At 45.4% G+C, this 20901-nt stretch overlaps 1 protein-coding gene across 5 annotated transcripts in view; it reads right to left on the bottom strand.

Annotated features, from left to right (window-relative positions):
• Positions 1 to 20901, bottom strand: part of Smurf1 (SMAD specific E3 ubiquitin protein ligase 1) — a 129003-nt gene that overhangs the window by 15966 nt on the left and 92136 nt on the right. For 3 of the 5 annotated variants that reach the window (XM_045143437.1, XM_045143438.1, XM_045143441.1), the window contains exons 2-12: positions 15491 to 15529; positions 13797 to 13905; positions 12018 to 12151; positions 11783 to 11848; positions 10630 to 10705; positions 8521 to 8759; positions 6922 to 7006; positions 6573 to 6650; positions 5590 to 5736; positions 3500 to 3698; positions 1377 to 1480 (exon numbers count right to left, since the gene is read on the bottom strand). In XM_045143437.1, the coding sequence (XP_044999372.1) occupies positions 1377 to 1480; positions 3500 to 3698; positions 5590 to 5736; positions 6573 to 6650; positions 6922 to 7006; positions 8521 to 8759; positions 10630 to 10705; positions 11783 to 11848; positions 12018 to 12151; positions 13797 to 13905; positions 15491 to 15529 (1276 nt within the window). The remainder of the gene's footprint in view (positions 1 to 1376; positions 1481 to 3499; positions 3699 to 5589; positions 5737 to 6572; positions 6651 to 6921; positions 7007 to 8520; positions 8760 to 10629; positions 10706 to 11782; positions 11849 to 12017; positions 12152 to 13796; positions 13906 to 15490; positions 15530 to 20901) is intronic. The other 2 variants (XM_045143439.1, XM_045143440.1) reach the window with 1 other exon arrangement.

Below are 20901 nucleotides of genomic sequence, written 5' to 3'. Positions count from 1 at the left end.
AGATGAGGAGGGAGAAAGGAGGAAATGGAAGAAAGAGGAGGAGGAACAGGAGGAGGGAGAAGAAGTGGAGGAGGAAGAAGAAGGAGGAGAAAATGGCAGTGAGGAGAAGGGAGAGGGAAGCAGAGGTGAGGAGGAGGAAGGAGGCGGCAGTGGAAACAGGGACAGGAAATGGAAGGAGAATAGAGGAAGCAGGGAAGACGAAGGACAAGAAAGAGGAAGTAACAGCAGCAGCAGCCATCAGCACTCTAGAGGCTGAGGAAGGACAATCACTCCAACTTCAGGCTAGCTGAAACCAGGCAGCAAATTTTACAACAGCCTGGCTACAAAGTGACACTGTGTATCCCCAAAGGGGAGGGGCAAAAGAATCCTTGGTTATAGAATATGATTTGACCCCCTAGAATGTCAGAGTAGAAGGGAGAGTAGCAAACAATGGAAGAACTAAAATACTGACCTCACCAAATCAGTTCTGTTCAGGGCCACAAGTCCCTACCTCAAGAGATAACAGATAGCAAGCACACTAAACAGAAGCTACAGGGAAACCAGTTGAAAAGAAGGAATCAGTGGAGGGAGGATACAGAAGAGGGCCAAGGGGGGATGGTGGGAGGGATTACGATCATGGTATATTGTCTACAGATATAGAGATTATCAACAAAAAGTTATTATTATTATTATTTTGGTTTTTCGAGGTAGGGTCTCACTCTAGCCCAGGCTGACCTGGAATTCACTCTGCAATCTCAGGGTGGCCTCGAACTCATGGCGATCCTCTTGCCTCTGCCTCCCGAGTGCTGGGATTAAAGGCTAAAGGCATGTGCCACCACACCTGGCTTAAAGTTTAAAGAAGGACAAAAGCTAAATGAAAGGAGAACTCTCGAACATGAAAAGAGGCTGTGAAGGAAATAGTAGCTTTTCATTATACTGTTTTGTAAATTGTTTGCTTGAATTATTTTTACCAAAATTTCAACATTTTATGAAATTTCCTTACACGAGCACAGTTTACATGCTCCCTGCTCCTCCATGTGCTGCTTGCCAGCTGCTCATGAGCATTGCAGGAGCAGATCTGTTAAGCTGTTGGCTCAGATTCACCAGATGAAGAGGGGGTGTACAGATGAAGAGGGGGTGTATAGATGAAGAGGGGGTGTACCGATGCTCAACTTGAGCTATGAGAAGTAAATGAATGGTGATGTCACGCACGTTCTCACTGGTCACAGCAAGATGCTACCTGAAGTCAACATGTGAAGCCTGAGCACCCCAAGGGGCATCAGTATGGACACAGCAGGCCATGCTTGGCAATGGCGCTTAGGAAGCGAGGGGCTCTGACATGCAGCTGCCAGCACAGCCGGAGCCACGGAGGAGAGGGGGACAGATTAGGAGCTCACCGTGCTACTCCGCCATAGTCCAAGCCTTCCTCCCCACGGAACTTCACCATGAGCCGCTTCTTCAGGTCTTTGGGCCGCATCTTCATGATCTGACGGTAGGACTCCTGTGCAGCAAAATGACACGTTCAGAAGATGGGTTTTATTTATTTATTTATTTTGGTTGTGCTCGGAAAGAAACCCAGGGTGTTTCACAGACTAGGCAAATGCTCTACTGTGATACCCACAGTTCAGCCTCTCACCAGGGGACTCAAAGGCAGCATTCTCTACTGAGCTACATTGCCAGTCTTGTATTTTTGAGACAAGGTCTCAAAATATAGCTCAGGCCAGCCTTGACCTTATAATCCTTCTCCTGCTTCTACCTCTCTAAATGTTTCTTATTGCAAAAAAGGCTTACAGGTTAGTGATAATGGAGTATGGATAAGACAAGCATCTGTTCAGAGGCCTTCTGTTTCCCCTTGAGCTTAAGGCTGGTCCACTCCTCCCCAGCATCTCCCTGGGGCACAACAGTAAGCAAATAATCAGGTAACAGAGATTTGTGTCTAATGCAGACACTATGCACTTAAGAACAAATGTCTCATTACAGCTGACTTTCTCTACATAAACTAATTTCAATGTACACTAGAAAGTATGTGTTATGAGGGGCCGCATGTTACCAGATTTCTGAGTGTGTTTTTATAGCTGTAGTAAAAACACATGCATGATTTCCTATTGAGTCCACATGCACAGAAAGGGTTTAAGTGCGATGTGAAGTGGCTTTGCCCAATGCACCAGGCAGGCAGGCAGTCGGCCTGATGGCTCCTCGGATTCATGCTGGCTGCAGTGGCTGGCTGACCGTTTGTGGACATGTTACATGATGGGAACAAGAAACTTTCTTTGCTTTAAATTTAATGCAGTTTGAGGGGCTGAGGGAATATCACAGTGGGCAAACTTCTTCCTTTACAAGTGGGAGGACCTGAGTTTGATCTCTAGAACCCATGTAAAAGAAACCTGGGCATGGTGGCATGTACCTATAGTCCCAGCACTGGGGAGGCAGAGACAGGTGGATCCCCAGGGTTCACCAGCCAAGCCAGCCTCACCTATGTGGCGAGTCCTAGGCCAATGAGAGACCATGTCTCAAAAAAGTTAGTGTTCCTGAGGAATTACCCTTGAGGTTGGAGGTTGTCCACTGGTTCCCACATGCATATGCACATGTACCCCAATAAACATACATGCACGCACACACACACAAAATTAATGCAGTTCAAACTCTACCATCCCAAGATAGGAAGGAGATGCAAATGGATATCACTGGGGCAGTGGTCCTGCAACCCCATGTCCTTGGCCACCATCATGGATAGCTCAGTGGGCAAAAGTGGGCATTTTAGCCAACTTTGCAGCCAGCACTACTGCAGCGAGTAACCTGCTCAGCCCAGGTCCTTCTTCAGTGTCATTCAGCTGAGCATCTTGCCCTCTGGGGCCTCCCACAACTGCCAAAGCCCAGAGAGAACCCTTGTTCAGTGCTGCGAATTCAATCCAGGGCCCCATGCAACCGAGGCCAGTACTCGATCACTGAGCCCCACCTCAGCTCCTCTGTCCACATCTCAGTCTGCACTGGTCATTTCTGCCAGTGTTTCCTCACAGGAGGGCAGGACGCAGCCCCAATATAGCTGAGGTTTTCCTGATTAAATGGTGGTCTTGTAGGGACCCTGATCCTGTAAGGAGGCTGGTAGAGGATGGAGTCATCCCAGGAGTCATCTGCCCTTCCTGTTCCTGGAGGCAACAGGGAGGTGACATGGCCCCAGCATCTCTGAACTACCCCAACCCCCTTAAACTCCATGCAAGGCAACAGAGGGAGCTGGTGTGAGGAAAATGTGCAGTCTGAGGAATCCATATGCTGCACAACAGAGGGAAAGGGATCCCAGCATCACTTGGAATCTAGTTTCCAAGTCGTGCTCCATGTTTTCACCTCAGAGCACTTGAACAGCGAGGGGCCAGCACAGGCCTTAGTCCTGGAAAACCTTATACTCACTGTGCATGAGCAGTAAATCAACCCTGCGATACAAGACAGGAAGCAGAGCTCAGAGACGGGCTCATGGACCAACACCCTCCCATGTGCTTATCCACACGGCAGACTGACTCTGTACCTCAAATATTTCTTCTCTGGAAACTTCGATGCGGCAATGACCGGCTTGGGGCTGCTGAAGCGACAGCTCATGTCTGAGGACTTTCAGCTTCTGGACTAAATCCCTTTCATATCTCTGGGCAGGCAGCTCCTCGTCTTCCACGGAACCTTCATTGGGCAGCGGCAGTGGCTGGGTGGGCTCCTTGAGTTGGCACTGGTGGCTTAGAAAGAGAAGCAATGGCTGGGCCAGGCTGCTTGGCAAGGCAAAGGACAGTAAACACCACATACAGCAGTGCTATGGGGCGCTTAGTCCACGTGCTGCAGGGGGCCTCTGCTCTGATGACGTGGACATAATGGTGTGTGAGAGGAGCACTCTGAAGATGCACCTTGATGGTCTGCATGAAATGAGGTTGGAGAGAAGTCTTCCCTATGGAGGAAGACCAGATGCATAGGCACAGATGATCTAGAGATACTGCCCCCATCATGGCCACCATGAGACTCCTAAGCTCGCTCACTGGAGCAAATACCAGTCAAAGGCTAGGGCCGGTAGGATGACAAAGTGGTATTTGCCTTGTTCAGGTTTTGCCACTAATGTCAGCTGATGTGTCCCCGGCATATGGACTGTGGGTGAGATAAGATCATACCCATTTCCATGCTAGAAATGCCAGGCTCAGGGAAAAGCTATCAGCAAAGCGGCAGCGTCACTGTGGCAGGTCCTTCTAGAACCATGCTGTGCAGGCACCAGGGAAAAGCCTTACTTCTCTACCTGCCACACCTTAGGACCCATCAGAGATCACAGCCCTGTTGAAGGCTTTCACTGCCACCCTCTAACGGGGCTTCTGTTAACTAAAACTGGGAGCAGGGTAGAGGGAAGCCACCTCTCTGGCATATTCTGCAAGGCTAACAGGACGTTTAGAACTCTCTGGACTGTGCAGCACTAGAATGTTGCAGCTCCACAGCCAAGTTATCTTGGGTTATCTTAGCTTCTTTTATTTTTTTTTTAATTTTTTAAATCAATTTATTTATTTACTTGAGAGAGACAGACACAGAGAGAAAGACAGATAGAGGGAGAGAGAGAATGGGCGCGCCAGGGCTTCCAGCCTCTGCAAACGAACTCCAGACGCGTGCGCCCCCTTGTGCATCTGGCTAACGTGGGACCTGGGGAACCGAGCCTTGAACCGGGGTCCTTAGGCTTCACAGGCAAGCACTTAACTGCTAAGCCATCTCTCCAGCCCTATCTTAGCTTCTTAAGTAACCATTTCTTGCCCACTTCTACATGCGACCTACCATCCGTGACTATTAGGTAAATCCTTTGGAATCTACAAACAGACCCCCAGCTTCCACCAACCTAAAGGCTAAGAATGCCATCAGGAAAAGTCAGAAGCCTCTGACAGGCCCTATGCTTTACTGTAACCCGCCTACCTCACGTTTCCACCAGTGGATGCGTCTTCATTTATGCCTGCCTTTGTTCTGTTACCATAAAAACCTCATGAGACAGGCTGGAGAGATGGCTTATTGGTTAAGCGCTTGCCTGTGAAGTTTAAGGACCCCGGTTCGAGGCTCAATTCCCCAGGACCCACGTTAGCCAGATGCACAAGGGGGTACACGCATCTGGAGTTCGTTTTCAGTGGCTGAAGGCCCTGGCACGCCCATTCTCTCTCTCTCTCTCTCGGCCTCTTTCTCTCTCTGTTGGTCGCTCTTAAATAAATAAAAATAAGCAAAAATATTTTTTAAAAAGCCTCATGAGACTGTTACCACATTGAAACATGGATGGCATTTGGGGTAGCCTAAAGCTGTGTTCCTAGGCCATGGCCACTCATATGTGGCTCCAGAATAAACTGCTGCTTATTCCCTTGGAAGTGAGAGCTGTGCTTTCTGCAGACATGGTAGTCAGGCTGCAGGTTAGAAAAGGCAACAATAGCACATGGCCTCAGTAATGGTCATACAAAATTTGTAAGAATTTAAAATATGCAACTGTCCAAATATTTCTTTTCTTTTGCTCATGCTTGCTGTCAAATAAACAATACAGCAGATAAATTAAGAAGAACATTAGTACACAGAAATATCTGATTATGAATAGAAGAGGTAAGTAAAGATCTTTCAAGGTCTTACTTCATGATGTGGTGTAACCTTGGGTCTGTAAACTGCGTGGTTCGATTATTATGATCTACAAAATAGATTCTCCCCGACACTGTACTTCTGACTTCCCAGCCTGGAGGCAGCGGTCCAAGTTCGTCACAATTCACACTGTTAAGGTCTCTACCAAAATGGAAGGCACAGAGAAGGTTATCCACTGAGAAGTGAGGGGTAAGACTGAAGCCTCAGCTCTAGCTGCCACCAGGGGTTCCCTAGCAAATGCCTATGTCCCCGCTCTGTTGAGGCCAAGTCACACAGCTACTTACGCCAACCCCATTGAATCCAGGCCTCTGCTGCGAAGAGCAGTGACATCCAAAGGGTGATAATGGAACTTTTGAAGGGTGTGCCCATCATAAGGAACAGGGCCTGTCAGACTAGAAGGAACCTCTGACTGCCATCAGAAGCTATCTGGATTCACAAATCCAATCAAATGCTCAAGGTGGGAAAGGTCATTGCAAAGCTTTCAAGGGCCCCAGTTTTCCAGACTGAGGACAGCACACTGCATGCATTCAAAAACACGCAACTTGCATGGGGGCCCAGGCCAACGTGAGCCTTGTTCAAGTTGGTCTTATTAAGCAAGTGGTTTCACTGCTGGGCCCTGACTGACTCTTCTCTGTGATCCATGGGCAGATGGGAGCCCAGCATCACTGATCGAGATATTTCAGTAATTAACACAAGTGCCTGTTAGTTCTTCCGGTGGGTCCTGAGGGATACTGCATCCATGTGCATGGAATACTCCCACCTACTGATAGATCCTTAATCATCCATTCAACATAGACTTAGAAAACCAAAGACAGGAAGTTTGTTCTCAGATGAAACAAATTACGAATAAAAAGGAAATGAGCATTACCAAAACTCTTATTAGGTAGTAATGCTATTCTAAAAGAAAGGAAGAGGAAAACAGCAAAGAAAGAAAGAAACTTAACTCTGACACGGGGTGGGGCGGGGGTCTCTCTGACCTGGGCTCAGATGTATGGCCTTGTAGAAGGAATTCGTATAGAAAAGCTTCATCTCCCCCCGGAATGGTCCCCAAGGGACTGAGGCAAGAGGGGCAGTAAAGTAGAAGAGAGAAAGGGTAACAGAGTCTTTATCTTTCCTTTTTAACTTATAATTATGGAAAACTTTATGCATTTAAAAAACACAGAGAAAGGCCATAGTGAACGGCCATGTAACCAACTTCAATTATCAGCAACTCGTGATGACCATGTTCAAACATCCCCCAGTCACACGCCACCCCAACAACTCCCAGGAGGCATCTCACTTCACTCAATACTTTGGGGACTGCCATTCCACACTGTGGAGGCCTACCTGGGTATCCTAGGGTCGTGCCACGTGCTCACTCCAGTCTGCGTGTGCAAGAAGTAAACTTGTCCTTGTATTGTTGTCCTTTGTTCTACAGAGATGAGGGGATTTTGTTACATGACTCAGTTCCACACCCCCGCCCCTGCCCCCAACTCTAGCCATCTTTGAAGATTTCATGCTTTCTTTGAACTTTTTGTGGGGGGTGGGAAGAGTGTGTTGTGAGGTAATCAAAGCTGGCCTCAAATTCATGACCCTCTGCCTCAGCCTCCTCTATGCTAGGATTATAGGCATGCACCATTGTGTAGAGCTGCTTTTGACATTTTGTGTGTATGTGTGTGCATACATGTTTATTCACACATGTAGGTGTACATGTGTGTGCAGGTATCTGGAGGCCAGAGAGGTCAATGTTGAGTGTCTTCCTCAGTTGCTCTCCACCTTTTTTATTTATTTGTTTGAGAGCGACAGAGAGAAAGAGGTAAAGCGGGCGGGGGGGGGGGGAGAGGGATAGCAAGAGAGAAAATGGGTGTATCTGGGCCTCCAGCCACTGAAAATGAACTCCAGATGCATGTGCCACCTCGTGTACCTAGCTTACATGGGTACTGGGAAATCGAGCCTCAAACTGGGGTCCTTGGGCTTCACAGGCAAGCCCTTAACTACTAAGCCATCTCTCCAGTCCTCCACCTTTTTTTTTTTTTTTGAGACAGAGCTCTTACTGATCCTGGAACTCTCTGGTTTGGCTAGACTAGCTCAGCAACAAGGCCTAGGGATCCTGGCTCTGCTTCCCCAGGGCTGGATTATAAGTACGCACTGCCCAGAACTCTGGCCCTCATGCTTATACAGTGAGCACTTTCCTTATGGACCTAGTCATCTCTCGAACCTCTTTCAACATTCTTTTTATTTTTTCCCCTGAGGCAAGTTTTCCCTGTAGCCCAGGCCAACCTGGCACTTACTCTGCAGTACTAGGCTGGCCTTGAACTCATAGCAATCCTACCTACCTCTGCCTCCTTAGTACTGGGATTTAGATAAAGGCATGTGCTACCATGCCCAACTTCAACATTCTTCATGATCATGAAGAAAAGGATCTACAAGGCTATGGCTGGAAGGCCCAGCCCTGGACCCACAGCTGGGAGGAATTCCTTTCTGCTTGTCCTTCCCTCACTGAGCCACCCCTGAGGAGACATCCTGTTATCCTGACACAGACCTTTCCCCCTACCATCTCTGCCAATGTAAATTACATTCCCTTCACTTTGGGTCTTCTCTCTGTGGTAGTCACATGACTCTTCTCACCCCCATCTCTTGATGTCTTCCACACTCAAATCACAGACTGCTGCAAATTCCCTCATCCAGTTCACAGTGCCTTAGTTCTCTCTGGTATTAATGGGCCTAACATTTTCACATCCTCTCCACACTGAAACTGGACCAGCTGGACCATTTGCTGGTCAGAGTTACAACTTTCTGTTAGTCATCTTTGGGCAGCCAGAGCCATAACTGAGCCTTGGCAGGCTCAGCGTGGGAAGCAGCAGTGTGCAGGCCACTGAAAAAGTTTCAGATACAATTTCTCAGAGACAGCCAGGTGCCACTGGGCAGAAAGGGTGCATCCCTTACCATAGCCTTCAGGCAGCTCCGGTGACTGGTGGCCATGCGGTCGGTTCTGGGGCGTCTGTAATGACCCTCGGACCTCAGGATTTCGGAGTCGTGCCTGAAGTCTCTGATCTTGACCTGGAGACTCCACAAAGCGACAGTTCCCACCACCTGCAGCAGCACCAGTGCCATCTGTGTAAGGGGCTGGCTCCTCCATGAGGCAGCTGAGTGGCCTTCCTGGCCCTGAGTCTTCATACACTGTTCTGGAAGGGACAGGGAACAGCAGGTGTGGGAATGCTGTGGGAGTGTCACAAGACTTGAACCTTCAGATCCCACATCTATTTATTCCATCTTCCTTTAACTGACTATTCTGAGTTTTATAAAACTCATCATGCACCAATGAAAGAAGCGCTCAAGAGGAATAAGTGGCTGAAAAGAGCCACACTTAAAGTGCCACTGGGGCCAAGTGTCTAGCTGTATGACTGGGAAAAAAACAAAACAAAACAAAACAAAAAAACCCACAACCTTGTACTAGAAAGAACTCTTGAGATTTGTCCTGATTTTAAAACAAATCCAAATCTCCATTTTCCTTGTTAGTTTACTCAATAGTGGAATTTCTGGTTACATTTATATTATAATTTAGGCTTAAGTACTTTATTTTTATTTTTATTTATTTATTTGAGAAAGAAGCAGAGAGGAGAGATAATAGGCAAGCCAGGGCCTCCAACTGCTGCAAACAAACTCCAGATACTTGTGTCACCTTGTGCGGCTGCCTTATGTGGGTCCCGGGAAATCGAACCATGGTCCTTTGGCTTTGCAGGCAAGCACCTTAACCACTAAGCCACTTCTCCAGCTCAACTTAAGTACTTTTAAAACATAAATCTTTACCCTCTGAGCAATTTCAAGATGATTTACCTTAATGGTATAAGCAAGTACTTTTTAGAGATTTTTACATTGCAAAATTTCAATACATACCCACCCCATCAACCAGTCACAGTGACTGTCACCAGGCTCCTCTCCTGCTCCTCCCCACCATTGGGTTATTGTCAAACCAATCTAACATTTTACCACTTTATCCTTAAATATTTTAGCACAGACCTCTAAAAGGTGAGGAGTTTTCCATTATTGCATACGACGATTAATCTCTGATTGTCAACCTGACAGGATGTAGAATCAGCATGAAAATGAATCTTTGGCATGTCTGTGTGGGATTTTCTAGACTAGGTTATCTGAGGTTGTTTAATGTGGGCATGTGCTGTGTGCCTGGGCTGTATGAACAGGAGGGACCTAGCTGAGCAAGGCATTCACCACTGCCTGCTTCCTGACTACAGATACAATGTGAGCAGCTCTGCCGCCACAGCTTCCCCACCACGATGGGCTGTAACCTAAAACTGTAAGCCTAATTCTTGGAACTGGAGAGATGGCTTGGTGATTAAGAAGGCACTTGCTTGCAGAGCCTGCTGGCCTGGGTTCAAAACCCCAAGTGCCAATGTGGAGCCAGATGCACAAAATGGAACATGCATCTGGAATTTGTTTGCAGTAGCAAGAGGCCTTGGTGTGCTCATATTCTCAATCTCTCTTAAATAAATAAATAAATAAATAAAAGTTTTTAACATCCTGTAAACCAAATTCTCCCTTAAGTTGCTTTGGTCAGGATAAAATCACAGCAACAAGAAAAGTAACTAATACACTGTGGCTTTAAAAATGAAAATTAATTTTGTAAACATCATAAAACAAATTTCTCCAGTTGTCCTCCTGAACCATGATCAAAACATAGCCTACATATTTTTAGTAGCTATGTCTCTCAGAGTTTGGTTTGTTTGTTTTGTTTGAGACAGGGTGTCACTCTGTACTCAGGCTAGCTTGGAACTTCTGATCTTCCTGCCTTCGCCTCCCCCTCCATCAATTGCTGGGATTATAGGCATGCACTGTGACACCTGGTTAGGTTGTTGTAACTTTGAACAGTGGGAACCTTGTTTAATTGGATTCTGAATCTCTTGGGCACACTCCCCAGAGAAGTCACAGCTTTCTTTATAAACAAGTATCCTCGGCCATGGTTCCCCCACGGTGACGTACGGTAAGAAGTTAGTTCCTGCAGTCCGAAAGAACACAGCTGGCACTGGGTATACGCACCCTTCATTTTCTAGCAGTCCTCTGCAGTCCACCACCGACCCTCCACTGCCTATTCTGTCTCGGGTCTGTAAACTGACTACAAGAGAAAAGAACAGTGGACATTAAAAACCTGCCACTACACACCTGTAGTACAGTGAGCCGTGCAACTTTATAACTTATGTCCACTATCTTAACAAAGGCAAGTCCATTTGCATATGCACCCATATCGCTATGCTCTCAACAAGAGGCATTTCGCTCCAGCAGCTGTACACACCACGTACCACTTGGCATCGTCCTTGAAACCGGGGAGCAGAAAAGGAGTGAGCATTTAGTTTCTCTGTTACCTTCTGTCTTAAGACTGTGGCTTATGTTTAGTGAGGATACAGAGAGCGTGATCGATATCTGCAGAGTGAAGATCAGCCTAAATGGTTTTCAGTATTTGGGTTTTGACCCTGGAACATCCTTCCACAAAGAAAAGAAGTTGTCACAAGTGGAAATGCAGCGTGCGGGAACTTCCTCATCATGTTTGCTTTCAGGGTGGACACACTTTGCTCACTGGCTGAGGGCAAGTACCTGAGAGACCTGAGCCACCAAGAAACAGTGTGGAGCTGCTGCCCATGGGCTCCCTGGAGTGCACAGCCAGCATCTGCTGGCCTCTAACACACTGTCAGAAATAAGGTGGGAAAGGACAAGCTTTTTAAATAACTGCACAGGAATGTTTGAGTCAACGCTGGGTAGCAGGCTTTTGGTCTACACAAGGGAATCACCTGACTATAAATAATGACAGCACATGGATTTTGTTACAAATTAATGTTGCTTTTTACACAAAGGATGGGCCTTCCCAAAGAAGCAATGTCCTAACACTGGCATATGTGGCCACCATTCTTATTATCTACCCTTGGATAATATGACAAATAATTATTCATTAATGAACATTAGGATGCCACTTAAAATTATAACCCTAAATCTCTACTGGAGTCACAGTAACTCAGGATAAGGCAACTGGATTCCATACTAAAATCACCAGGAGGAAAGGCTTAGTACTGAAAAGATGGCATGTGGTTGGTCTTTCAAGGTGAGTCCCCTCTGTTAGTGCTACACATGCTCCTCAGTGACAAGGAGTCAAATGTTAATTCTGTAAAAGTATCTTTTACACAGATGAGAAAGTTCTTACCCACTATTTGGCCACGAACTGCATCAGTATCTGAGGGATTTAGTTTGCATAGATCCAAACGCTGGTCTGCAAACAAACAATTCAAAACTTAAGCCAAGGAAGTAAACTAGGGAGGAAGGCAGGAATTCTGTATTTAGCACTGACAGACAGACAGACAGATAGGCAGGCAGACAGAAAGATGGCCCCAGAGCTTACTCCAGTTGCAGTAAAAGGCAAGAAAGTGTTTGGTGCTTACAGCCAGTGTCTTTCAATCTGCTGATGGCATTGGAGAGCAGCCGCACACAGCCCAGGAAGCCAGCTCCCTGTTTCTTATGGATTTTCTTGTGGTTCCACACACTGATGGTTATCGAGTCAGTTTTCCCAACGTATCTGCAAAAAGCATGCAAACTCATGTTTCTGTTGTTGTTATTTTTCAAGATAGGGTTTCACTCTAGCCCAGGCTGACCTAGAACTCACTCTGTATCCCAGGCTAGCCTCAAACTCATGGGTAATCCTCCTACCTCTCAGCCTTCAGAGTGCTGGGATTAAAGATGTGCATCACCATGCCTGGCTGGCAAACTCATTTTTAATTGTATTTCTGACTTATAATCACATCATAATCAGGACTTCATACAAACTAGACAAACCTTCAACCACTCTGAGCCCTAGCCCCTCACTGGAGGATTCTAGGTAAGCTCTCTACTGTTGAACCACATCACCAGTCCCTCACTGGGGATTCTAGGTAAGCACTCTACTGTTGAAATATATTCCCACTCTCACTTTTTTACATTTTATTTTGACATAAGGTCTCACTATATTACTCAGGCTGGATTTATACTCACTCTGTAGGTCAGGGAGGCCTTGAACTTGTGATCCTCCTGCCTTAGCCTCCCAAGTGGCTGGAATTACAGGCCTGTGGCACCAGGTCCAGCTTATAATAACAATCTTGTAAAAGAGGTTTATAGCATTCCAGCACTCCTGTGTAGGTTCCCACCTTATACTTAATGAAGAGTACTAGAGTGCAGCAAAGGACAGATCCATACAAAGTGTACAAACACCCCCCAGTTGATCTCAGGCCAAATCAGCCATGGCAAGAACTTTCAAAACAAGAAATGACAACCACATTCTAAGCTATTTCTGAACCCTCATTTTAACTGAAGTGAAATCTCGAAATGTAACTATTTCTAGAAATCCCACCCAAATGTACAGAATATATTTTGTATTGATTAAAGAAATCAAGACTTTGATGAAAATTTCTTAGTAGGATAATGAAAAAGCAAGGATGCATATAAAGTTGTTATCCTTAGAGTACAATCCACCTTTGATGAATATACAAAACTCTCCAATGTTTGTGGGCACACACATGTCCAAACATGCAAAATTGAATTTTCACCTAAAGGAAATGTATTAAATTTATTTACGTGTGTGTGTGTGTGTGTGAGCACATGTGGAGGTCACAGGACAACTTTGAGGTGCCTGTGCTCTACCTTCTTGGAGACAGGGTCTCTTGCTGCTGCAGTGAATTGCCAGACTATAAATGTGTCAGACTAGCTGGCCTGAGAGCTTTGGACTTTGCTGGGTCTACTTCCCATTGCAGCACGTTGGGATCACAGATGCATGCATCACTTTGTGTGTGGCTTTATGAGGGCGTGGGAGAAATGAATTTGAGAGGGCAAGTTTCACAAGCAAGAATAATACTTAAGTAAAAACAACTAGGTTTAAGATTTGATTGAAAAGCCATAGTATAATGGGTCCAGGAATTAGAGCCTGTTCCCCCCCACACACACCCCGCTAAAATGACCAGGGGATTAATATAACTCTATAAGAGCCAAACTCTAAAAAAGTGTATAAAAATATAGAAAACAGACCCTCAAGTACATAAATATGCCTTCATTTGGCCATTGTCTGGTCATCAGTAAAACAGGCAGTCTCTTTCCTTCCCCTCCCCCCTTCTCTCTTCCTTCCTTCAGTGCTTCTCATTAACGCTTGACACCCACTTTTGTAGCCCCGGATGCTCACAGGAGGTACAACTCACAGGTCATAGTGCTGGTTCCACTTAGGGTCCAACGTGTTTTTCACAGTGTCGGTTGAATGGCACTGCCCAGAGCCATCCACGACAATCTTAGCGAAGGGGTCAGGGAGTCCTGGAGGAGAGAAGACAGCCACATCCACATGAGGCCTACCGGGTGGCATCTTCTGGGCCAGAAGGAGCTATAAAACCATCCAGTTAAGAAGATGCCCAGAGCCATTCATTCTCTGGCTGAGGGCCAGTTTCAGTCGGGAGAGTGCTATTGATACTTAGCTTCTTAAGAGACAAGCAGTACATCTGCACACTGATCGTCAGGCTCAAGTTCAAATTTCCATCCTGATGACCATCAAAGGGGCAAATCAAATAGAGTGCCCAGAAATCTCTGGCTGCACCCACCCCCCTTGAAGTGAGGATTCCCCAAGTCTTAATCCAGTCAAGTTCTTGGATGCTAGTGTGTGAACCAGACAGGTTAATGATATCAGACCAGTGGTGAGGTTGAGGATTTGGAGACAGACTGGGCTGTAAGCCACCACTGTAGAGCTTTCTGGCCACTTGATCAAGCCTCTGAGCCCAAGTTTCTTCATCTTTAAAGTGTGAATAATGTCACTTAAGCTCTAGGCAACACTCCCGGGACAGCAGGAAGTGTGAAGGCTTCAACACTGGAGCACTCTCCCAGAGGTGAGGCTCTGACATATAATACATGCAGTGAGGCCTTCCTTTAGGAAAGAAGTCACTGGGCTTACAATTCCTTGCACTGTAGGGTTTTTTTTTTTTTTAATTTTTTTCTTTTCTTGAGTTTTAAAATTAATTATTTATTTATTTGCAAGCAAGAGAAAATGGGCACATCAGGGCCTCCAGCCTCTGAAAACAGACTGCAGGTACATGTGTTACTTTGTGCATCCTGACTCCATGTGGATACTGGGGAATTCAACTCAGGTCATTAGCTCTGAAAGCAAGCACTTTAACTGCTGAGCCATTTCTCCACCCTGTAGGGATTTTGTTTGTTTTTTGAGGTAGGATCTTGCTCTAGCCCTTCTCAGGGTGGCCTTGAACTCACAGAATCCTACCTCTGCCTCTGGAGTGCTAGGATTAAAGGCATGCTCCACTACACCCAGCCCCTATAGGGATTTTAAAATGGGATTTAATCTATAAAATTGGATTAACAACTTTAGTCAGCCAAGATATTTTACAGAAAAAAATGTCTCCTTTGTATTTTAGCAGAGACTACTCCAGCCACAGGAGACTGTATACTACAATGGGTAGAGAGTCAGAAAATATGGTGTGGCTGGAATGAAGCAGTGTTTTTGGTGTGTTAGAATTCTGTGCCTTCGAGGTAGGGAGCCCTGTGTTGTAGTCAGCTGGGAGAGGTTTGTGAGTCCCACATTTCTATTCCAGGACTTAGAAGACTACACCAGTTTCTGTTTATTTATTAAGACTTTAGGAAAACATAAGTAACATTACACAAGAACAGAATTGTAGGCTGGAGAGACGGCTTAGCAGTTAAGGCACTTGTCTGCAAAGCCAAAGGACCCAGGTTTGACTCCCTAGAACTCGTGCAAGCCAGGCGCACAAGGTGTCACAAGTGCACAAGGTGGCACACGTGTCTGGAGCTCAACTGCAGTGGCTAGAGGCCCTGGTGCACCAATTCTCTTTCTCTCTCTTTCTCATAAAAAAAAGAACAGAATTGTGTGTTTACTTACTAAAGAAGTCTTTCTTTGCAAGGTTCTTGGCACATAATACTGAAAACAAACAGAAAATACTAGGGTTAGTAGCACTAATAGATCAAATTTCTACTATAGTCTGTATTTGCAATGGGGGGAATGCCAAAAAACCACCTTTGTCAATGATATCTTTCAAATTTAGTGTCCATTAAACATTAAAAAAAAAAAAAACCCACCCAGGAACAATCTAAAAAGTAGTTTTCCTCAAACTGGGGATCAGCTATAATAAATCTAAAATGCTGTAGCTCAAACTTTAAATGTTAAACACAAGGGGAGGGAACTATCATCCCACTCTTAAACTAAGTAAGGTCACACATGAAAAACAATTTAGACAAACACCTAAAAATTTTCCATCACCACCAACGAAAGGCGCTATGCATTCCCAATATTCCAATAACACTCTGTGCATGTGCGCTCTCTGGGTAGAACCCAAGGCCTTGTACACGTGGAGCACATGCTCCACCACCGAGCTCCATGTCAAGTCTCAGTCTGTAAACATGACTGTCTTGTATGTTAAGAGAGCAGAAGGCAGGAGGAGAGAAGTAGAAAACACGGTGCTATTAGGTTGTGAGAATAAATGACAAAATGTATGTTAGGAAGGTAGCACAGCATTGGTATACAGGAAAAGGCACTGATCATCTTGCTATTTTATCAATGAGGTCCTATCAGTTACTATTAAGAAATGTCATTACGCCAGACATGCAGTGCACATCTGCAACCCCTTGTGATGCTGAGTCAGGAGGATCATGAGTTAGTGGTTGGGGGGATGGCTTGGCAGGTATGAAGGAACACCTGACACATCAACATGAGGACCTGCATTTGATCCCCAGCCTCCACATAAAAAATTGGTCATGACCACATGTGCCTGTAACTCTAGTGCTGTGGGGCAGACAGGAGACTCGTTAGGGATCACTGGTCAGCCAGTCTGACAGAAACTGGGAACCTATCAGTTACTATTAAGAAATGTCATCACGCCAGGCATGCAGTGCACATCTGTAACCCCTTGTGACGCTGACCTCGGCGCGCACACACACAGGGCACTCACAACCGCACACATGTGCAGATACCACACACACCACAGAAGAAAAAGAACATCTGTCACGAGAGCTGCTCATCATCAGAGGTGCTGTGTTGAGGGGAAATGCACAATGTACTTTCCTCTTCTGTTCTGCACTTCATATACTGTGCTACTTTTAAGAATATGTTTAATTATGGATTTACATTGTAAAATATGCTCACATAAATTACTGTTTTGAATACCTAGTTCTTAAAAACTATTTTATTTAGGGATGGAGAGATGGCTTGACAGTTAAGGCAACTGTCAGCAAAGCCTAAGGACCCAGGTTTGATTCCCTAGTAAGCCAGATGCACAAGGTGGTACATGCATCTGCAGTTGGTTTGCAGTGGCTAGAAGCCCTGGTGTGCCCATTCTCTCCATCCCTTCCCTGCCTCTTTCTCTCTTTCTAATAAATAAATAACAAAAGTAGTTGAAAAATATTTATTTAAGAAAGAAAGAGAAAGACAAAGAGGCAGAGGAAGAGAGAGAGACTGTGTGTGTGTGTGTGTGTGTGTGTGTGTGTGTGTGTGTGTGTGTGTGTGTGTATGGGCACACCAGGGCTTCTAGCCATTGCAAACAAACTCCAGACACATGTGCCACATTGTGCATCCAGCTTTATGTGAGTACTGGGGAATTAGGTTTTGCAAGCAAGAGCTTTGAACCACTGAGACATCTCTTTTGTCCTCACTTAGTTTTTATATAGCAGCTTTAGTGAAGTAACTCTTCTACCATAGAATGCATCCACTTAGACTCTCTCATGGTTTCTCATGTGCTTGTGGGGTTGAACTATTACTATAATCACTTTTAAAACATTTAAGTTATCCTCAAAAGAAATATTTTGCCTATTATCAGTCACCCCTCATTTAGTCTCAAATTCTCCAGTCCTAGGCAACCTTTAGTCTACTTCGTGTCTCTGAGAATTTGCCTGATTCTGAATGTCTCATCTGAATGGAATGAGGGCCGTGTGCTCTCTTATGACTTGGTGCTGTGTTAACTTTTCCTGGGAAGATGAGACACGAACACATCTCTGTTTGGCCCAGGCAGGGTGCCAAGAACAGACAACAGAAATGATTCTATTCAAGTCTCACTTGATGAATCCGAGTTTGACTGAGGTTACTGACAGCAGCATGGGGGAGGGGTTACCTACAGAAGCATGGACAGCAGAGGGGTGGCCACGGAACAGCACCCCAGGGCGTCTCAAGCAAGTCTAGAGTCTGGTGGACCCTCTGCTACTCCAGGCGGGAGTGTACATGGGCTAATCTCATGCAGGGTACCACAGCGGCTCTGATTCCACCATGGCCATGGCTGTGTCATGGCTGGAAGACGAAGTACCACAGCACCCAGCTTCTTTCACCTGCAGTTCTCAACGTCCGCTACCAGTGTGGCATGAGTCAGAATTTCTTTCCATGGCTGAGTAACATCATATGGACTGATGGCATTTGTTTTCCTACTCATCAGCTTTAGGATATGTGGACGCCTTCTACTTCTTGTAAATAATCGTGTACAAGATGTTGTGCAGATACCGCTTTCTCTTCGTTATAAATTTGAGACGGGAGTTACTTGGGGCAATGAGGTAACTGCATACTTAACATTTTCAAGAACGGCCAACATTTGCCGCAGCATTGGTGCCATTTTATGTCTCTATCAGTGTGCCCTTACATTTGTTTAGGTCTTTTGGAAATTCTACCCTTTGTAGTTTTTCTTTTTGGCATATCCATTTTACACTGTTAGTGAATTTACTTCTTTTTTAGTTAAATTATTATATTTATCTAGGGAAGTACAAAATCCAGAGAAGGAAGAAAGACACACCCGCATGGTCTGAGAGCTTACTAGTAGGACTGAAAGAAATGTCAGGAGAGTTGGAGAGAAGGGAAAGAAAGCACAAGGAACCCTGCCAAGTGGAGAGCAGGGGGTTAAAGAGCCCAGGTGGGGGTAAGAGGTCTGCCCCTTGTCGTCTTTTAAAATTCTTTTTGATATTATTGTAAACAGAACTCCTCTTAAGTTCATTTCAGATTGTGCATTAAAAGTGTACAGATGCTGGGTGTGGTGGCGCATGCCTTTAATTTCAGCACTCAAGAGGCAGAGATAGGAGGAGTGCTGAGTCTGAGGACAGCTTGAGACTACATAGTGATTTCCAGGTCAGCATGGGGTACAATAGGACCCTACCTTGAACAAATGAAAAACCACGACATAACAAAACAAAAACGTGTACAGAGAGGCTGGAGAGATGGCTAAGCAGTTAAAGGTACTTGCTTGCAATGCCTGCTGGCCAGGATTGGCCTGGGTTCGATTCCCTAGTACCCATATAAAGCTAGATGCACAAAGTGGCACATCTGGGGTACATGTGCAGTGGAAGGAGGCCCTGGGTACCTATTTGTTCTCCCTCCCTCTTAGCAAATAAATAAATAATATCTTTTTTAAAAGAGTGCACAGGGGCTGGAGAGATGGCTCAGTGATCAAGCGTTTGCTTGTGAAGCCTAAGGGCCCCGGTTCGAAGCTCGATTCCCCAGGACCCATGTTAGCCAGATGTACAAGGGGGCGTACATGTCTGGAGATCATTTGTAGTGGCTCTCTCTCTCTGCCTCTTTCTCTCTCTGTCTGTTGATCTCAAATAAATAAATAAATAATTTTTTTTAAAAAAAGAATATACAGCTGGGCAGAGGTAGGCCACGAGTTCGAGGCCAGTCTGGGCCACACTGAGATCTTATCAAGAAAAAACAAAGAGTGTACAGAGAAACAACTGAGTTCTGAGCTTTCACCTGGTAATATTTATCAGACATATATGTGCATGCCTATGCAGGGCCTCTTGCCACTGCAAATGAATGCCAGACACTTGTGTCACTCTTTTGTGCCCAGATTATGTGGGCAACTTGGGAATTGAACCCAAGCTGGCAGGCTTTCCTTTAACTGCTGAACCATCTTCCCAGCTCCTTAAGGAACTTTACATTGATATTCATAAAGATGTTGGTCTGTAGTTTGCCTGTGATGCTACTGGCCTCATAAAAGAAGCTGAGAAGTGTTCCTTCCTCCCTCCCCTACCCCTTTTGACATTTGTGAAGACTCAGTCTTGACACTAGTAGGCTTCACCAGTGACACCATTCAGGCCTGGGAATTTCTTTGTCTGCAATGACTGATCCAATCTCTCTCTCACGCAGCTACCTAGACTCTCCTTTCCCTCTTTGGTCCCGTGGGTCTTCTAACCTGTGCTGTTGGCCGTCCAGGCTCACAGCCGTGCACAGAACTCCCAGGTGATCTCTGCGGCTCCTGCCTGGTAAGCAGCGGCAGTTCCTTGTCACTGTGATCTTTACATCCTGCCCTTCCACTTCGATCTGTCTTATCGACAGATCACAATCCTTTATGACATCTGCTAGTGTGGTTCTCTAATTACAAAAGTTAGACCTACAGGTATTAGGAATGTGTAAAGAGAAAAAAATATATATAACTCTAAAATACACCAATACTTTTTTAGCAGCTGATGACCAACCTTTCAAAAAATAATAAATCAGAAATTCTGTAATGTCTTCTCACTGCCTAACTCTGGACCAGTGACGCTCTAACCCTACCAGCATTGGACCCAGTTTTCTGAGGGGCTGGAGCTAGATGGCTTCTGAATGGAGTAATTCTGATCTCACAGCTCAAAAATACTCATCTTTATTCCTATTTACATGCTAGCAATGTTTTAATTTAATGTTCATTCCAGTGGAATTTGGTTACATCATAAAATGAAGGTCTTAGTAATGTCAGCACAAAGAAAACCTTGCCTCAATTCTATATAAAGTTTACTTGGGGTCATTCTGAATCTACCCTAGAGGAATAGAGTTTCTCTTACTTAAATAAGTTAGTGAACATGAGTTACCTCTGTCCTCTCCAGTGCAATGATGACAGTCAATGCTTTCCAGTTTATCTAGATCGGCCAGTCATTTTTTAAAAATTTATTTAAAATTATTTTTATTTATTTATGAAAGAAAGAGAAAGAAAGGTTGGGCACACCAGGGCCTGTTGCTACTGCAGAGGAACTCCAGACATATGTGCACTTGTTTTGGTTGAGTCTGACTTTACGTGGGTACTAGGGAATCACGGCTGGACCTGCAGGCTTTGGAAGCGAGCACCTTTAACCCTGAGCCTTCTGCCCAGCCCCACCACTCTTTTTTTGTTATTGTTGTCATCGTCATTTGGATTTTGTTTTTGGTTTTTCGAGGTAGGGTCTCACTCTAGCCCAGGCTGACCTGGAAATCACTATGGAGTCTCAGGTAGGCACTGAACTCATGGCGGTCCTCCTACCTCTGCCTCCCAGTGCTGGGATTAAAGGCGTGTACCACCATGCCTGCCTTGA

Source organism: Jaculus jaculus, chromosome 2 (assembly GCF_020740685.1).
Source record: "Jaculus jaculus isolate mJacJac1 chromosome 2, mJacJac1.mat.Y.cur, whole genome shotgun sequence".
Lineage (NCBI taxonomy): Eukaryota > Metazoa > Chordata > Mammalia > Rodentia > Dipodidae > Jaculus > Jaculus jaculus.
Note: the sequence above shows the minus strand (reverse complement) of the source record. Positions and strands in the feature narration are given on the sequence as shown.